The 20044-nt window shown below is 35.6% G+C and overlaps 1 protein-coding gene across 2 annotated transcripts in view; it reads left to right on the forward strand.

Moving 5' to 3' along the window:
* The window catches only part of FAM120B (family with sequence similarity 120 member B), a 47837-nt gene that overhangs the window by 11564 nt on the left and 16229 nt on the right, over positions 1-20044 (forward strand). For both annotated transcript variants that reach the window (XM_021527167.2, XM_077782105.1), the window contains exons 4-6: positions 880-975; positions 6992-7164; positions 10933-11025. In XM_021527167.2, coding sequence (XP_021382842.1) covers positions 880-975; positions 6992-7164; positions 10933-11025 — 362 coding nt within the window. The remainder of the gene's footprint in view (positions 1-879; positions 976-6991; positions 7165-10932; positions 11026-20044) is intronic.

A 20044-nucleotide genomic window follows, 5' to 3' on the forward strand; every position in this document is an offset into this window, starting at 1 on the left:
GACAGAATACAAAATGCCATTGATAGTAGCACTGTTTCTATGTTTGTTTTATTTTAATGTACACTTGCATTGGAATGATTTTGAGCTGACTACTGTAAATTGGACAGTCTGCATTTCAAAAATTCTTAATGCGTGATTTTTTTTTTTCTGAGGATTGGTTTGTTTGGGTTTTTTTAAGCATCAAGTAGTTAGATGAACAATTCCTGTAGAGAATTTTTTAATTTAAGGGACATCTTTAGCAGGGCTGAGCAGGGTTAAGGTTAGGGACTAGGAAAGCCACTTGAAGTATTATGCATAAACAATTCCTTTATGCTTGATAAAAGGTCTGGAACAATGGGCTGTAAAAGCTCTACATCGGATGTAGGGATGACTCCATTGCTGTCAGCTTTCAAATGGCCATCAAGGCCTCCCTATTAAGATTTTGGCTCAAACCCTGACACAGGAAATGTCAGGGCAAGTTGAGAGGTGAATCATATTCAGCTCTGCCTGGATGTGTGGCAGTGTGACAGTGCTGAGAGACTGAGGTAGCTCATTCAGGTCCCTGAGCTATGCCACATGCCTCCAGAGCTTCCTGAGCTGCCTTGGGGTGGGAAGGCTTAAGCCTTTGAGAATGTTTTCCACAGACTCTTGTATTTACAGTTTTGGTTGTAGTTTCCCAGTCCAAACTCATGTTTACAGTACATAATTGAAACTCTTTATTTGTTCTGATGATTTGTCATAAAGATACTGAAACAATCTTTTCTTGGTTTGTTTCTAAAGCTGAGCAAACAGTCATCAAGAGGTGCCTTCTATTTAGAATCCTGATCACAGCTTATTCCAGCTGTTACAGTAGTGTCAATACTTGCATTTGACTTACTGGTCCAATTGTGTCTTTTTTAGGTGGAACCCGTCCTTTGGTAAAAGAGTGGTTTGTCTATTTTGGAAATCCTCTCAAGCAGCCGGACCTGATACAACCTGTACAACCTCCTGTTACAGGTAGAATAAAAATGTGTATAAATCTAAACTGAAAGAACCACTTCACTAAAATGAGGTTGGTCAATGCATCATGTTTGATACAGAATCCAGGATGACTGTGAAGAACAAGGAGCTGAAGAGCTGCACACTTGTAGTTGCTTTTAATTACCCTTTGTAATTATAATAGGATTCAGCTTTGAGATACATGTTTTTACTGGGGCTATGGTTAAACCCAGTGCTAATTCAAGCATCCATTCAAAAATGCAGACAGTTTCTTAGAAGTTCTAAATACTGCTCTGAGGCCAGGCTAAGCGGTGTGTTGGGCCATATTAAAACTTGTCCATTAAGCTGTTTGACAAATTTTGTTAATGAGAACAGTGGAGAATGGAAAAAGGAGTCATTTTTATATAATCTCTGACAACCCAGAGAGAGATTCCAGCTTTTAATTAAAAAAAAAAAAAAATTTGACAGTTTCTGTGAAGCTGTTTCTGCTCTCTTAAGCCTTAAGTATTTTATGTGGTTTTGTCTTCTTCCCTTTGGTAAAAAAAATACATTAATGAGCACTCTTAGTGAAATTGTAGTTATGAAAAATGTGTTACATTTATGAGGATGTATCATACATTTCAGTGAAAAGATTGAGCACTGTATATATGTAATTGTGTGTATATCTATACAATTGTATCATGCAGCATAGGTTTAGGATGGGAAGTAAACAATTTTATTATGTCAGCAGGAAAATTGTTCTAAGTGTTCATTTGTCCACACAGTTGTAGTCATCCTTGATCTCACAGCTCTCAGCCCTTTCTCTCTCTGTCATCTGTTAGCAAATGGATCAGCAACTCAGAGATTTTTCTAGTCTTTCACATGAAATGTGTTTGTTCCACTGATACACAATAGCATCGATATCTTGTTAAGAAAAGTTACTGGCTACTCAGCTTTTGGAGAGTAATTACCAGTGCCTCTTCCCTCAGCATCCAGAGCCTTCTGTAGTAGTTCTTGTGCTGATATGGTCTAAATCCAAATTCAGAAGCTGAAATGCAGGCTCTACTTTGTAAATTTATAGTAAATTTTCTTTTTCGGTATCCAAAGATTGCATATTTATATTTATATTTGAAACTCATATATTTTATGAGAGCCCTTGAATTCGAAGATGAAGGAAAACCAGTTGCTTTTTAGATATCAGCCTTTTCAAAATCCTTTTTAAAGGACAGTTCAGAAAGAAATAGGTTATATAGATAAAGTACAAAAGAGATTTTATTTACTATACAGTACTTTCACTGTTCAGTACCCCTGAAACAATATTAGGAGAGTGATTATCTAATTGGTTTTATAATAGCATGAAATTGTTGTGAAATTTCCCAACTGTAATATGAATATGCAGAGTGAAAATTGATCAGTTTATCCTGTGCAACTGTTTTATTTCAACATACAGTGCTTTGGGAACATGCTGCAAAACAAGGAAACAAAACTCAACAAAGTACAAACCATACCTATGTAGTTACATTTCAAATTGTCTGGCAAATATACTGTATTTATTGTTGTGATATTTTCCATCCCAGATAGTATACTTCTTTCCTCTCTTTCCAGAGAATCCACTTAATTTCATGTACTCTGGTTCTATAGCTCTGAATACATACAACACATAGAACCCACCTTCATGTTGACAATAAACAGGATTTTAAGTGTGTTTGTTTATAGCAACCACATAAGTGGAGTTTATAAAAACAGGATCTTCTCAGATACAATCTTTACAAACTCAGTAATGAAAGGCTGTTCAACCAGACTATTAAGAAATGGGAGGAGGACTTTTAGTGTTTATTTTTAGTGCTCTGTTGTCATTCCTTCAGCAGATAAATATTTTTCTAAAATTTTTGCAGTCCATATTTGTATGCCTTACATTCACTCATGCATCTTTGATTTTCCACAGCATGACTTTCTAATTCACCAAATAAGGTTCTCAACAGCACATCACATTTTTCAGACAGAGATCATATTTAGAACTAAATTTAAAGTTGTTTTAGGAAGTTAAAATTCAAGGCTGTCAATCAAGATCAGGTTACTCAAAAAGACAAAAGAGAATTTTACCAAAAACCTATTTGAAACATCAAAAGTGCAATTAATTTGGGAAGGCTTTTTATCTTTTTTGAAAAAAACTGATAACCTGATAATCAAAACTACTTTAGAGCTGTGCTGAGATTATATGGAAAATCCTGACTCTCTTCCAGTCTGATTTAGATTAAAAAGTCTAAAGAAACTGTGAATTTTGAACTGTAGTGTACATAATTATAAACACTTTAAATTTTGCATTGATCTTTAAAAAAAAAAAGTAGAATTCCTACTAACTTTGTATGTGTATATAAAACAGCAGTAGTGCCTTGCATCTGGAAAGGCTGCAGGTGATAGATTGAATGTTAGCTTTTTTTAAAAGTGAAATATCGAATCCCAGGTTGGTAAGATTATAACTTAAAATATATTTAAAATATAATATGTATTAACTATATTTTTTATTTTTGAGAGACATCTTCTGAATTAGCATCTGTGCTTGCTTGCATTGTCTGTGTCTTCTTTCTTCTTTTTAGAATGTTTCTTTTCAGTTGAATGAATATGATCATGATTTACACACATTGAGAGCAGCACTTATATTGATAAAAGGTGTCACTGACAAATCAATTTTGTTAGAAGATCTATGATCTAGGAAAATACTGTTTCAGATCCATATCTTCTGAACATAGCAGCTATATTTGATACATTTGCAATTTATGTGGAGCAGAAGAAGTTCTAAAGTCTTTGCTGGAAATGTATAGATTCTGCTGTTAATTGTATTTCTGATAATGCATAGGATATTGTAGCTTCATACCACAGAGTTTGGGTGTACTTTCAGTATTCTAATCATTGCATTCTTCATGAATGTGTCATGAATATGTTTAAGTTCAAAATGCTGTCTCTGTCATTAATGGTCAGATGTAATTGGCATTTGAGCTTTTTGGCCACAGTTGTTGAGAAGCTACTATTGACTGTTCCTAGCAAGTACATTTTTATAAGCTTATTTTTATTGCTCAGTATTTACATGAGCATGTAAAAATGAAGAAATATTACAGTTCTGTTATTGGTGTTATAAAAAAAATTTCAATAGTCATTACTTCATATATACATGAACATTTACTATTATACATCTTTATACACAGTAATGATGTGTTTCAAGTCGCTACAAATGTGAGGATCACCTTAAGTGTTGAGTTAAATGATATAATAGAATTAATGCATTCCGCAACTTTTGCATATATTGCATACTCATAAAAAATCATTGAAATTCAAACAGATGAAATAAATATTTATGTAGTCCCTTGAAGTGCTTTTGCTTCTCATGCTGTTTTCTATATGATAATGGTATTAAATGTGTGAGTATAAAGGAAAAAGGTCAAAAGTGATTTGTCCATGCTTTTTTTTTTTTTTTTTTTTTTTAACTTGTGGGTTGTCTATTTTTGTGTTTAGGCAGGTAATATCTCAAATCCATGGAGATCTAATTAAAGCTCCTCTTCTGGGGGCTCCTGAGGACTGCAGTTCACATAGTGCTGAATATGGTTTTTACACAATTTTGTGAGTGTTGGGAGTAATTATGTTTGCATATGTTTGTGGAATTTATGGAAAATTGTGGTTCCTGCTACCTCAACAGATAATTTTGTCATTACTAGTCTTTATAGTAATGATGTTTCAGTTAGGCACATATAAATATGTTTTGGTGTGTTTTCCTTTTCTTACTCAGTTTTGCTTGTTTTTCTGGTTAATTTAGTAAATATATAGACATGTTCAGAAAATAAAATATTTCTTCTGCCTATCCAAGTAGATTTATATTTCAGAAATGTTTTTTAATTACTGTAAATAATGTAGTGAGCATGTACATGAAGCAGAGAGAATTTTGAGGGTCTACTGTAGATGAATCTTATATTGCTGTGGTCTGCATGTATGGTGTGGGACAGTCATTAAACATTAGAATATTTGTTTCTTTGTTTTACTTATATTTAATTTCATTTGATTTAATAGATTAGTCTTTGGTATTACATGGAATTTTATTACTTGAAGAAGAGAACCCTTCAGAAAAAAAGCCCTTTTTGTTGGTGTGTTCCAAAAGGACACAGCATCAAATTTTCTTTCCCAGAGTAAATAACTCACTTTTTTTTTCCCAGCCACAAATAGATGTTTTGGAAAGTGTAAAAAACTGTTTATGGAAGAGATGTCTCGAATTTTTGTTGCATTCGCTCAGTAAAGATCTATAATCTTGAATATTGACAAAGTTTATCAGTTTACTCTGAAGAAAGAAGGATTTCTGGTTTTAGGTATGCCCCTGGATGCAGAAGAGAACTTTTCTTTTAACTGATTTTTGTTGTATCTCTTTGTGTGTGGAAACCATCAAAACTATTTGAGTTTACCCATGTACAGATTGTCTCGCACATCAGGGTTGCTTAGGCTTGGCAGCAAAAGTTGGCACTTTTTTGGTTTTGTGCATGTTATATTTTATTTTCTTCCTGGAAGTCAGTCTCTGCTGTTCTTTTTTTACTTAAGGCAGCAATTTCCATTATCAAAACCAGTAATGTGAGTCTGTACTGTGCTGTCTGTACTACCCCACTCACTGCCACTATTTATGATATCTCTTACCTGCATTTCTACCTCCAATCAAGCAATTGGTTTGTTGTTTTTTTTTTTCTTAATAATGCATTTCCCTTAGAAATAAGGTTAGGAACTTACAGATTATATGATAGTAGTTCTTTTTATGGTTAAAACTTTTGACAGGCAAGTTAGCCTTAAAAATAGTAAAGGAAACATCCATCAGGGAGATAAAAGAAAGAAAATACTAATTTTTCTTCTAGTTTCCCCCTCTCTGAAGAATTAGTACCATTTGGTTAATGGGCTTTCCTGGCTAAATCAACATCATCTATGTAGATTTCAGCACCTTGTCACTTTAACCGTTTATTATCACCAAGTGTTCCTAACTGGTCTGCAGCTGCTGCATGTCACATAAAAAAGGAAGAGGTGTTACCAAATGTAGCTTAATTAGTCCACATTTAAAATTCACACCTCGTTTTTATTTAACTACAGAAGCAGCTGTACTTTATGGTCCGATTCTGTCTTTTATTGAGATTCTCAGGCATAACCAGTTCTCTGTTCTGTTATTTCACGTGCATCAGTGTTTATTTTGATAACAGATTAAATGTAATTTAAATGAGGAGCAAATTTTGCATTAGCCCACACGTGTCACAAGCTGGGCGATGGCAGCATGGGGTAAATATTAAGGATTTAGAGACAAGCATAATGATAGTAGAGAAGGTCTGGAAAGATCCATTATTCATAACTGATGACAGTTCTTTTGTGTGTGTTTGCAACAGTGTTTCATACAGTAGCCTAGGAAGTGAAAAATACCAGATCTCTGATTTTTCCCAAACTGGAACGTGCTGCAGAGGAGCCAAACCTACACAGTGCCTAGTGGAGAGTGCCTGCTCACCACTGAGTGGCATGGGTGTTCATTGAAACAGGTGATCATGAGGGAGACACTGTGGGCATCCTTCAGGGACCCCTGGTATGTTAACTCCAGCAGAGAGAGAGGAAAACAGACCTGGTGGTTCTCTGCTGAATCACTGTTTTACAGTGAAGTGAATCTTATTTAATGCTGTGCATCCCCAAAGGAAAGAACACACTTGGAGGCAGACTTTGCCCTTGCGTAGGTTAAAGGCTTGCTGTCTCAAGATTGTCTGTGTTATTGTAAGGGTTGAATTCAGTCCACTCTGCTTAAACATGCCTGTATTCAATAAATTTGGTTTAAATTACAGGCCATTTTCTTTCATTGATTTTTTTTTTTTTTTTTTTTTTTGGTCAAATGCAAGTTTTGTCAAATACATTTTATTTTTGACTCTGTGGTCCTGGCGAGTGCCAAGAGCATTTCATTTCCTTTCCTGCCAGAGCAGTCATTTCCTTTCAGATTGTAATGAGGTAGACATGTTTCATCTTGTTGCTGCTGAAATAAAATAATGGATTTCTTTTGTAGGTGGAACACCTAATTTGAAAACTCTGTGGCTTGCCAAAGGGCCTGACGTGGAGAAGCAACGGTATAGTACATTTCTGGCATGCTTTCACCTTCAAGATGAGATGGAAGAACTCCAGGCTCTGGAAGCACCTGTTGCAGGATTCTGCTGCTTGCTGGCCTATCTTATGATGCAGGTAAGAGGGACAGTTACTTTTTCCTCAACTGTCAGCCCTGGTAAGTGTGAAGGACAAATAAACTGTTTTTTGCTAGGCTGTGCTGGGCACTTCTCTTAATCCTTACTGTAGGCATAGTTGATCAAATATTATAGTACTGCATTACAGTACTTTTAATTACTCCACTTAGCATGCACCATCCTGTTCGAGAAATACTTGGGGTTTTTAGTAGCTAATCATAACTCTCACGTGCCTATGACAAAACCCCTTGGGCAGTCTAGCAGAGTATAAACTGAGGGATTTCCCCTGCTCTTTGGGACCTGTTTGCAAATTAAAGTTGCTCCTTTTGTATTTCCTTTGTGTCATCAAAAGGAGACACCCCCTCAGGTGACTATGCAGACTGTGCAAACAGACAATATAAATATTTAGTCATCTCTACTTTTTCATGCCTTCTTGTCAGTCTACTAATTTTCAAGCCAGAATTGAGGATATGGCTCTTCTCACTAAATTCTGAGTAATAGGGGATCATTAGGTAGCACTTCTGTTATAATTCCAAATACCTGGCATCCTTCAGATTACTTTAATTGTAATAAAAAGGGACACAAGATTAAATACAATATTGCTTCATTATTTACTTTTCTCTTAAGTATTTAATATTTTGTCTGTACTTGCCACATTTCAAATGGTGATCTCACAAGCAGATTTTCCTCTCTGAGGATGAGCAAATTATGCATTTATCTAATCTGATAAGCTCAGCTTCACTTGTACTTAAACTGAACTGCATTTTGTCTTTTGTTTTGCTTTTTTAGACTTCAGATTTGTACAGACATTTTTGTTTTTTAGACTACAGATTTTTAGGTGTGTGATACATGAAAACAAGTTCTCCCTGACTTTTCCTTTCATTTCCCTTCATGTGTTTACTCAAATTTAGATGACATATTGAGGAAGTACATATGGGAATTACACAAATGATCCGTATGGGTAATTTTTTTTTCTTTAATATTTGTATAACAGGATACAAATTGAAAATTTTTTGAAGCTAATACTTATTAAACATAATTTCATGCCTTGTAATTTCAAGTCAGTTGGATATATATCACATACCTACATTTTAACATACTTGAAGTGTTTCTCCTATTAGAATGTGAAAATGCAGTTTCCTTTATCACTATTTCACTTATTTATTGACTTATTCTGTGCACCCTTTCATGAGAAGGGGGATTAAGAAGAGGAGTAACCGGATGAAACACCTACAGAAATGTGGATTTACTGAACATTGATCACAAGCTATTAATAAAATAAAAAAAAAAAAAGCTTGTCAGGAAAATGGTTTTCAGAACTGATTATCCAATGGCCACTATTATAAAGAGAGATGAAATCAGATTTACAGCTCTTGCTTTCAAAAGGAGCAACAGCAGAGAGATCATGCAAAGGGCACAGTTTGATGGAAGATTTTTCATGGCAGTGCCAGTTTCTCAAGAACTGCCCCATTTTCCTGATTCTCTTCTGCCCTTGGAGTTGCACTGATACAGTCTACCCTGGGAGCCAGACTGGGGAATTGATTTGAGTTATTTTAAACTTTGGTTATTTCTCTGATATTGTCTGTTAGTTCCCTTGGATATTTGAGAGGAAAACATGAGGGCAAGAGTGTCAGTGGCCATGCTTTGAGCTGGCCATATTGCTTCCATTTGTTCTATAGCTGAGAAAACAAGGCTTGTCTAGCTGGATTCTGACTCTTGTCTTTACACTTTGGTCTTAAATTTTTATTAGAGAAGGAAAGTGAATTGTCTCCTAAGAAATTATTTAAGTTGAGAAAATTGTAGGTTGCCTTGAAGCAGGCCTGAAGTCTTCCTTCAGCTCATATGAGGGAAAATAAAATTCTTTAAAATTTCATTACTTATAATTGAATCTAAGCTAAAAGTGAGGGTGTTGCAGGAACCAGCATACTAACCAACCCATCTGGCTTCCTTAGAATGTATGTGCAAGTATGTAATGAAAACTTCAGATGCATTTTTTTAAGTAAGAAAAAAAATCCAGTAAACAAAAAATATGTAAAAAAAGTGTTAATATGAAAAATTTTTTTTTTCAAGTCTACCTTTCAAATATTCTCTAAATTAAGAACAAAAATAGCAAAAAAAATTAAAAAGTATTAGGTCTGTCTTTAAAGTTGGCAAAGCAGTGAATGAGTTCAAATCAAACAGTGAAGCCTCCAGACAAAGGGGAATTTTCTCTTTCAATCTCTAACAGTTTTGGATTAAATCTTGACAGTGGAACTGTGATAACTCACCAAGTTTGATTACTGAATAAAATACTTCTCTGAATAAGTGTTTTTATATTCATAAGCATTTTTGGCTGATCTGTTAGGGGCATTTTCTTGCTGTTGTCCTTGCAAGCAATCTTTGATTTCCTTTTCTTAGGACAAATTTGTGCAGGTTTTAAGAATTGTTTGTAGATAAAAATCACTTCTTCTGTTACTTCAGTGTATGAAACGTGCAGGTTTAGTAAACCTCTCTTGTTGCCACCTACACAAAGGTGAATTACAGGGTAAAGTAGGGCCATTATCAGATCTTAGCAGACAGGTGGAGTTAATGAATACCAAGGAGCGTTTTGAAAGCTTAAAATGTTTCTGATATCCTCCACATTCTTGTGCCTTATGCAAGACTTAACAGCATCATAGAGGAGAAAGTATCTTACAGTGGGACAAGCAGTGGTGCTTGATTTACAAAAAAAAAAAATCTTGAATAGTGGTTGAATGATTTTTTTTCCTATTAAAAGAAAGGCAATGCAGAATTTTTGTCAGTCTCTTAAGTGTTCTGTACTCCCACAATGCACATTTCCACATTTTGCAAGAGAAATCTTTCCTCAAGTTCCAATTGATAAGGAATTGTAATGCTCTGTGGATCTCACTTTGGAGCTCTCTGTATATTCTCAACTGCTATAGCAGATAAGTGGTCTTGGTGCACTTGTGTTTTGTAAGAGGAAGGAGAGGATTAGAACTCTGGTACTGTCATGGAATCATGCCATGCTCTCAAGGTGCTGTGTTTCTTCTGAGCTGATCAGGTGCCTCTGCAACATCTCTAAACACCTTTTCACAGCAGAAAAATTGTCCATTCCCCCTTTACTGATAGAATTGAACTGTTACATCAATTTAGACATGTCATTTCCTTTTCCCCACTTGAACATTTTAGATTTTAGTTTTAAGTTTTTCCCTGCTTCCATATGTAGCCTAAAAACCTGAAAGAAATCAAATATGTTTTGATAAATCCTGAAATTTAGGTTAAAATAGGTAATTGAAATATTTTTCAATATTTTTGAAATTTCTAACAGTTAAATGTGTAAGCATTTTTTAAAAATTCCTAATGATCATCATATCTGGGGCTCATTGAGGTGGTTTTTATCCTATGTCTTGATTATAAAGGAATTTATTTTGGTTTGTTTGTTTGTTTGTTTGTTTGTTTACTGTGTTTGATGTAACAGAGAGGGAGAAATTTCCTGTTATTAAGAAACTCCAAGGGAAGTGAGAAAGGAAAAGTGAAGGGTGGGCATTTTGTTTGATGTGTGGAAATTCATGTGTATGCACTGTACCAAAGATTTGGGGTATGCACTTGCTTCAAGCTGTGAAAGAATGTATTTTGTTCCCTGTGTGTTTTCCTGGATGATGCATTCCTGGTGGTCATCATTACATGAGGTCACTGTTCCAAGTTTGATCTGCTTGTGCAAGAGGATTCAATTTTCAGAAAGGTCCTCATCAGAGCCTTCAATAATGTAGCATTTTTTCATCTGTTTTAGGTCAGTAGCCTCTCTCTGGAGGACTTAAATGCATTTCTGGCACTCATTCTCTGCCTCAAAGGGAAATCAGCAGCTCAACTGACAGGCCTGCAGGTATGGACTGGAATAATTGTAGCATGAAATACTCATGGAAATATTGTGATAAATGTTTTGGGGGTAAATCATTCTACATTAATTTTTTTACAGATACAGGAGCTAAGGGTCAGGGTAAATATATAGGCTTTTCATGTGCTATATTTTATGTGAATACTTATATTTACTAATCACACCAAAAATTAAAATGGAAGGGACATTTTGTAGTGATTGCAATCCTAGAGTGAGCAACTTATTCTCAGAATTCCTCCTTCCTTATCTTCCAAACTTCCATCTGATGAAAAATTGTTAACATGAATCCTGTCATACAACATTTCTTCATTTTTTTTTTACTGAGGAGAACTTTGATTTTAAACATGAGTTGTATAAAAATCTCTAGATTAAATTAAATTTCGGTATTACTGTTTGAAGGAGACTACAAACAGTATAAACCTAACCAGAATAAACTTACTTAATGTGACACACTGCAGTGAAAACTATTTGGATTACACTATTTTGTAAGTATTTTGGATGTTATTTTAAATATTTTATAAATACTCCATGAAAATCTGTTTTTTCCTTTCTTATCTTCTGCCTTTCCACACGTGGATTGAAGGCTCCTAAATGGTTTTGTCAACTGCTATTTTGAGTTGTGGGACTGTTCAAAGAAATGGAATGGTTAGAGCCTTAACACATCTTCATTCTGTAAATCTTGCTTGGATTTCCAAAAAATTCCATTTCTTTGAACAGTCCATAAGAAAATTTTGAAAGTATTTTTTTGTTGATATCAAGGTAACACTCCTGTTACTATCCATGTATTTCTAGTGCACAAGTACCAAAATAACAGAACCAGTGTGATCCCAGTTCCATTATTTGGTTCCTTATAACAGATGAAGTCCAGGCTCCTATAAGTTTCTTCAAAGTCATCACAAATTTGATTTGTAGCTGACTGTGTAACAAAAAGGAAGCAATGAAATGAAGGCAATAGGGAACACAGCAGAAATGTAGGATTTATTTCTGTCAGATACATTACTGCACACAGTGTTGCACTCAGTAGTGGGAGAATCAATAGTTCAAGTCTGCGTGGCAGTCATTCAGCAACAGCATAAAGGAAATCAAGCCCAAACAGGAAGTGTTGAAACAACTTGTTTATAGATGCATTTACAGGGATTGTTCCATAATTTTCTAAAGTGCTTCTAAGTTTATTCTGCTTGAATTAGAGGTCTTTCTTTGATTCATTGTGTTGTGGCTCTTTGAAAATACAAACCTGCATCCAAATGCATAACATTAATCAGTGTATGCTACCTATCAGCATTGTGCTGATTGAAAGTTGTTTACAAGATTTTGTTATTTAGCCACAAAGCTTATGGCAGATCAGCTGTGCACACAGAAGTGCAGGAAGTGTGAAGCTGGTCTTACACTGTGTCATGTATCACTTTATGAAGTGGACAGAATGTTGTTGGAATTTACTTCTGCATGCCATTGGCAATTCCTTTCCAAAGTTATGTCACTCTGCTGCTTATATAAGCACTTCATGTACTGTCCCACAATGCCTTCTGCTGTGCTAGAAACCAGCACAAGATCCATGTAACATAGCTGAAATTTTTTGTATCAGGCCACTTTGTATATCAGCTCCTCATCTTATTACATCAAAATTCATGGTAGTGTCTTTGGTAATTGTTTGAACCAGAATAAATCTTTTTGAAGGGAATAGTAAGGAAAGATTTTGGTCTCTTTCTCTTCTGAGGTTGTGAATATATAAACAATAGTCTCAAAACTTTCCCTCATTGCCTTCAAATTAACCTCTTTTCCTGTGTTTTGATGACCAGACTTTCCCTGTGGAAAAAAGTTGCTGTTTCTTAGTTGTATGTGTATCTGTGTCGTGTCAAGCTGTATCAAGAATAAAGAACTTAATAATGTCCTGGGAATTCTCTCTTGAAAGGGCAGGGGACTAAATAAATAGAATATTTTATAAAAATATTCTAAGAATAATGATCAATAAAGGAAGCTTTCTGAGAATTACTGTTCAAGCATCTAATTGTCAAGATCCCATCTCAGAATAACTTAAACAGTTTTTACTCATTACTGTGTTCATTTTGTCATTTTACAAACTTGAGTTATGCTCAGTAGAATTATTGAGTTATTTTAATAGTGAATAAAGTATCAATAGGTATTTAGTAGCTTATTTTTTCTAGATATTTGTGTTTAAAATCAAAGGATCCAAGTGCAATACACTAACATGCAGTTGATTATTAAATGGAATTTACAGTAAGAAATCAGGAATAGAGTTTATTCTGTTTACCATAGTTTTTGTTCTCCATTGAAAAGTTAAAAGCAATGCCTAGAAAGAGCTAAATCACAGAGCTTCCAAAGAAAATGGTAAAATTAGTCAGCATCTGCAAAATTTTTTGAAGGTATTTTCTCATTTGCCATTTTGGATTTAACATTATAATATTATTTAAATGTAGAAAAAAGTTTATTTATTTTAAATATCTCTTTGAAAAACACTAATTTGATTTTAAAAAGTTATCTCTTTCTGTAAAGAAGCCAATTAGCAAATATGTTTTAGCAGAATACCCAACTTCCACTATGAAATATGGGAGGAAATATAAATAGAGCCCGTTCTGATGGAATGAAGAGAGCATTTCAGCCTTCACTTTCAAATCTACTTTCTAATATGCTGTCCATATTTCATAGTTAATGAGATCCATAAACCCACAAGTCTATGAAACAGAGAAGTCTATGGTTTGAATAAAGTGGGTTAAAGCCATAAAAAATATAGTTTATCTCATGCTGAAAGAAAGTGGGCTGTGAACATGTAACAACACTATACATTAAATATTACTTTCTGAGAATAACATAATGTTTATACATGAAGATTTGATTATTTTTTCAAGATCGATGGTTTCAAAATACCAAAATGTGCACACGATAAAAAAGACATTTTTCTGGTTGGACTTTTTCTTGTTTTCTTATGGTGCCCCCCTTATATGGTAGATTAGCATTCTACTTTGCCCAAGCCTCCCATAGAGCTTATACATAAGGTCAGAATTAAATTTTGGACCCCAGGTTGTCTAGTTCCCTTCTTTCTATTTTAATCTGGTGTGTGGTGTTGGCAAAAAGCCCAGAGAGCCATCAGTCTAACTTTGAGGCCATTGCAGAGAAAAAGACGCACCAGCAGTTGTGCTTCCAGACTCATTTCTTATATTGTGCTGGCCTTGGTTGTTTACAAGTGCAATTACAGTAATGCATGTGAAATACTGCCCAAAGAGGAAAAAGCATAATGAATTATAAATGCAATTACATTTTTTTCTAAGATTACTCTAAATATGTGACAATATGAAAAATTTGCGTTGGAGGTGTAAAACTGTGAACCACAACTTTTCTGAAAGTTGTGACCAAAGATGAAATGGAAAAATTTGGTTAAAAAGGAAATAAAAACTGGAAATTGGTAGATGAATTTTGGGTCCTGATAAATTATTTTAAAAGTTAAATGTATGTCAGAAAATAGGAAATCAAAGTTAATAGCAGATGCATGAGTGGACATACACATCACTGCTGGAATTTAGGGCATTTGCAAACCCTTGATAGCTTTGCTTTAAAATGTCCCATTTTTCCAGAATATCAGCTTAATAATAACATCTTTTGTACCACTTGTAAAAGGAGCAGTTTGGCTGTGTATGAGGTATAAGACAGTCAATTGCTGAAATATATTCCTTCAATTTTTAAAGAGTTTTTTGTTATTCAAAATTGTTACTGATGTGAAATGAACACAATCATTTTAGATGAAATTACAAAATTCAGAGAGTCTCTGCTACTTGATTGCAAATGAACTTTTACACAATCTGCATTAGGTATTAGGTATATTTAATTACCTTTTGGAATAATAATAGTAAGTATAAGAAGAAGTACTTAGCTAGTTAACTAGTTTGAAAGCTGGAAATAGCTTTAGCAAGAGTTTTACTTGCACAGAACTTCTGAGTAGTTTTCATTGTGCAGCACCGTGGAAGCAAAATTACCTTGGTTTTATACCTTGGTTTACCATATTACACAAGGTCTTTTTCTCTGAATATTTTCCTTAGGGATACTTGGCCACATCCATGCAAAACAGTGGTATGTTTTAGAGTCATAAGTAGTAGTGTAGGTGTCTTGGTTGGGATCACTCAGATTCAAAGAAGGATGCTGCTGCATCTATTCTGTTGTTTTTCTTCTGTGCCATCCAGACAGAAAGGCAAAAATAATACCCAGATTCTGAACACTCGATAATTTCAATTTCCTGATGCGTTGGCAAGACAAGCTATGTTTGTCAACACCACTATGTATGATATTTTTCAAACAGGCCCCAAGAGCCTTTATGAGCTATCTGTATTTTTAAAAATATGATTATTGAAAAAAAAGCAGTTTTTCTCCCAGGGAGTGTATATTGTGTCTGTGTGACTCTTTCCTAATTAATATTTGCCTGAAGTCTAATTGGATTGAGTAAAACATAAAATGCAAGTAAGAATATTGTAAAGATCTTAGGGATAAACCCTTCTTATATACAAAGGACCTGCTTCTGTAATGTAAATTAGTATTAACTAAAATGGAATTTGAGTGCATTCCCAGATGCTTTACTGAATCAGGGTTCATATTCCCTTAAAATTTGCGTCTGTCAAAAGTGTTTTAAAAATTCTAGGTGAGATTGTAACTGGCAGATGGTGGAGAGCAGAGGGGATTGAGGTGATTTGCTGATCTTGGCATTGCTCCCCAGCCCATTTTCTCATCTGTGGTCTTCAGGTTTCCTCAGTGTTCTGGGCTAATCTGGAACTAAAGTGCAGCAGTATGGGATGTGTATTTCAAGTTGGTATTGGTTCAGTCCCTGTTCAAAATTAGAAATATTCTTCTCATATACTCAAGATCTTAAATGAACCAGTCCAAATAGAAAGTTCCACTGCACTTACATGGGTCAAGCATTAGTGCAAATACAATTGTTTCAGGAGCTGTAGTTCCTCTCTACTTACAGCACTTTTCAAAGACCCATGTCGAAATTTGTAGCTATTTTCATAACCATCTTTTGAAGTTTGGAAAATAATTTTCTTAGTCCACTGACAACTAGCTCTACCTTTTTTTGCTGCTGTTGGTTCATAGGCATATTAAAAAGAAATCTTGGACTTAACAAACCTATTCAACTTGCAGACAAGATTGTTGTTCTGCCCCACTCTCCCCATTTTCTTCGTGACGAAATTTGGTATATTTATTAGTATTATTAGAGTCTATTTCCCTGAACATTTTTTGTAGATGATGTGAGCCCCAATGCCAGAATTCACATAGCTGTGTAAATTCTATTATATAAAATTGGCACAAATACAAACCACAGCATAACTAGATCACAGAACTGTCAAGCTGGAAGAGGCCTCCAACATCATCTAGTTCAACCATAAGCCCAGCACCACCATAATTACCCCTGAACAACAACCCCAAATGCCACCTTCAGATGCTTCTTGAACCCTTCCAGAGTTGGTGATTTCACCACCTCCCTGGGCAACTTATTCCGGAGCCTAACCACTCTTGCGGTGAAAAAAAATTTCCTATTATCTGGTCTTTATCTCTCCTGGTGCAGGTTAAGGCCATTTTTATCTCATCCTTTCATCTGAAGCATGGCAGAAGTGACCAGCCCTCACCTCACTACAGCCTCCTTTCAGGTGCCATAGAGAGCTGAGTTGTAGGTCATCTCTTCCACTTTGTGAAAAAAATTCATTTGTTTAGATGGATTCAGTTTGCCCAGGGAGAAAATCTTGTGCAAGGCTTTCAGCAAGGGTCTTAAAAAGAGGATTTTCATTCCTTTGTGGAAGATGGTCTTGCATTTTTCTGCATAATTGTGTTAAGTTTGCTGTGCGTTTCTGTGAGTTTTCCCCTTTACTGTCCTGTAGCTCATAATTAGCAAGGTTTCAAGAACATGGAAATAGCAGCAATGTTTCAGTTATAAATTGCTTTTAGACTGTATATAGCTTAAAGAATATTTCAGGATGCTTAAGGTAAAAGACACTCTGGAATTTCAGATAAGAAAATTGCTGTTAATTTTTAATCCATGCCAAATAATATTGCAGGAAGTGAAACATATTTGTTAGTAGTGAGGGTAATAAAGCTCTCCCAAAATATCAAGCAAACTGACAGCTTTGAAAAGTCAGAGATAACTTATAATAGAGAGGGGAAAATAAAGATTTCTGGTATCAACTGGCATTTTCCTGCCAAGTTTGTGTTGGTCAAAGTGTACGTTTACTTCTGAGTTCAATAGCACTCACTTCCTTGCGTACTGTATGCTGGAAGAAGCCAGCAGCCCATGAGGCTCGGAGGTGGTGTTTGCATGGCACAGGTGGAGTTGCTCCCCGCTGCCTTTGAGGGCTGACCTGTGTCCCCCAGGGCAGGTGACATCCAGGGGCTGGAGCAGGGAGGGAAGGGAGCTGTCGGGAAGCGGTGGCACGCGCGCACCTGCCCGGCATCTGCTCGGGGCCGCCTGCACCTGCCCGCGCGCCGCTGTCACACCCGAGCAGGAACGTGAGCTGCACATCTGTCCCTGGAAAAAGATGCAGATGGCTGTGTGCACCTTCAGAGAAGCCAAGTGTTTGCTGAAATGAGCCACTTAGAGGTGGATGCCTTTATAGGCTTATGGTTACAGTACTTTGCTGGACGTACTGGAGGTTTTCAAATTACTATAGTAGAAATGTTTATCTGGAAGATATCAGAAACAGCAAGAACTGATTTGTTCCCTTTCTTTTCAAGTATATTCTTGATTGACATGGCCACGGATAAAAAGTCAAGACAGTGTCCAGTTCATATCTGTTGCTTCTTTAACTTTGGCCAAATTGTTCCATTCTTTCTTGTATTTTAGGTCTTGTTTGTAACAGTAGTCTCAATAATACAAGGTTTTTAGCCAAAAGTGCTGTGTGAAAGTGAACTTTTAACATGTTAACATTAATACTGATATCATACATGTATTCTCCTCCCCTTCATCTTTTTTTGGGGTTATTTAATTTGATGTTCACTGAGAAACAGCTGACATGTGGTTGAAGGTACTTTTTATAAAGAAATGGAGCTGTGTTAAGAGAAAAGTGATGCAGGTATATTAAATATCCCTTACCAGCATTATTTTTTAGCATCCAAAGACATCATCACTTGTTAAGACATTCTAAGCCCAATGATGCACGTGAGGAAAGAACAAACAGGGACAATAAGCACCAAATGTGTAAAGGTAGTTGTGTATTACCTCCAAAGAAAATTTATGATTTTTGGAAAGATTTAGTCAATTGTTTCTAATCTCATCAGCATGTCAGCATGTTTAACTTTCTAGCAAAATCATACAATTTAATGTTGTATTTGTACCCTGAGGCTCCAGTACAATAGAGGAATAGTTCAGGTTAGGAGCAATGGTAAGTAGTATTTTTCAATTACAGGAGGCTGAAAGCATAGTGATGTTGCAGGAAGTTTATTTTGGCACAGCACCTTCTGCATTAAAAAAAAAAAAAAAAAAAGGTACTCTTTGTTTTAAAACGGCTGTGGATCAGTTCCTGAGGCTGAAATGTGAAATGTTATCAGCAAAGTGCCTGCAGAGTCCAGTGCTGGCTGAAGGGCTGCAATGCCAAAGTTTGGCTTATTACAGAGCATGCATTTTCTTTAAAACAGCATACTACTCTGTATTCAATAAGTCTTTAAAAATGGCCAAGTTACTCTCACATAAACTCTTTCTCTATTTATTTTTAATTTGCTCTGACATAGTGCTAACACAAGCAAATGTAAAATGCTACCTGTAAATAATTTTATTTTTGTTAAAACTTAAATTTTTAGTCAGTCCTTGAATAGCTCAGAAGACCATCTTTTGCAACAGCTGTGTGCACCAAACCAGGATTCTCTAATTTCTCTGTATGCATTCATCTAAACCACAGCACAGCATTGGCATTCTTGTGCCAAAAGGCAGCAACTTTCAAACTGTGTGGCAGTTTTCCATTTTGAAAGGAATATGTGCTCTGGAAGTGGATTCTCTATTGTAGCTTAGTTTCAAATTAAATCCTGATATCTTGAACATCCCTGATCACAGGTTACAGTTTGTCAGTTCCCTTCACAGGTCATCTGAAATGCTGCTGCATGACTCGTTTGATTTGTCTTGGAGCTGTCATGAAAGCAGACAAGTTCTTCTCTTCCTCCTCAACCTGTGGACTTAACACCTAGAAAATTCCTTAGCCGAACTGTTTACTGTGGACCATATCACTTCAAAGGGTGAACCGCAGTATCAACAATCTTACTGTGCAGCTGCTTTGCAATATAAAGAAACCCAAGAGGGAAAAAAAAAAAAACAAGCTACAAAACCTATATTGCACTGGCAAACAATATTTGCTCTACTGGAATTCTCTACACAATATATCTTGGTTCAATAACAATTTTGTTTGAAGAGCTTATGACATTAATAACAGTTTGATAATGTTTCTGGAAGCTGCAGTGCTTCAGACATGCTAAATTTTGCCAGATCCAATTCTGCTGAAATTTACTGATCTTTCTGTTGGTTGCAGTGCGAAATAAAACAGACCCTTAAGAAATAAAAACTCAAACATCTTAAGAGAGGGGTTGGTCCTACATTAGGACAATTGAATAAATCTTGAATTTCCACTCTGAATCTAGGGAGGAAAGTAAAGAATACTGATTTTTAAGCTTGGTTAATTAAGCCTGGGACAATTGTAGCAGTGAACTGCAATTGCAGGTCTAAGCAGTTGCAGGTCTAAGCAGCTGTCATTTACCAAGAGAGTCTGAGGCTGTGTAAAGACAGACTGCATTAGCAAAGGCAGCCAAGCACATTCTGCCCAGTAGTTCTGCTGGTGGCAGAATTTTTACACCTAAAACTGTGTTGCATGGACTAGTCCTATGATTAAACAAAGGGGTTGTGATGGATTAAAGTGTGGATAAGGACTTCAGATGCAGAATGAGGCAGCAGCAAATGAAGACCCTCACTTTGAAGATTTTGGTAATGGAGCTAGACAGTGTAGAGTAGAATACAGAAATATAAAGTGAGTTT

The sequence above is a fragment of the Lonchura striata genome, chromosome 3 (genome assembly GCF_046129695.1).
Source record: "Lonchura striata isolate bLonStr1 chromosome 3, bLonStr1.mat, whole genome shotgun sequence".
NCBI classification, from domain to species: Eukaryota; Metazoa; Chordata; class Aves; order Passeriformes; family Estrildidae; genus Lonchura; species Lonchura striata.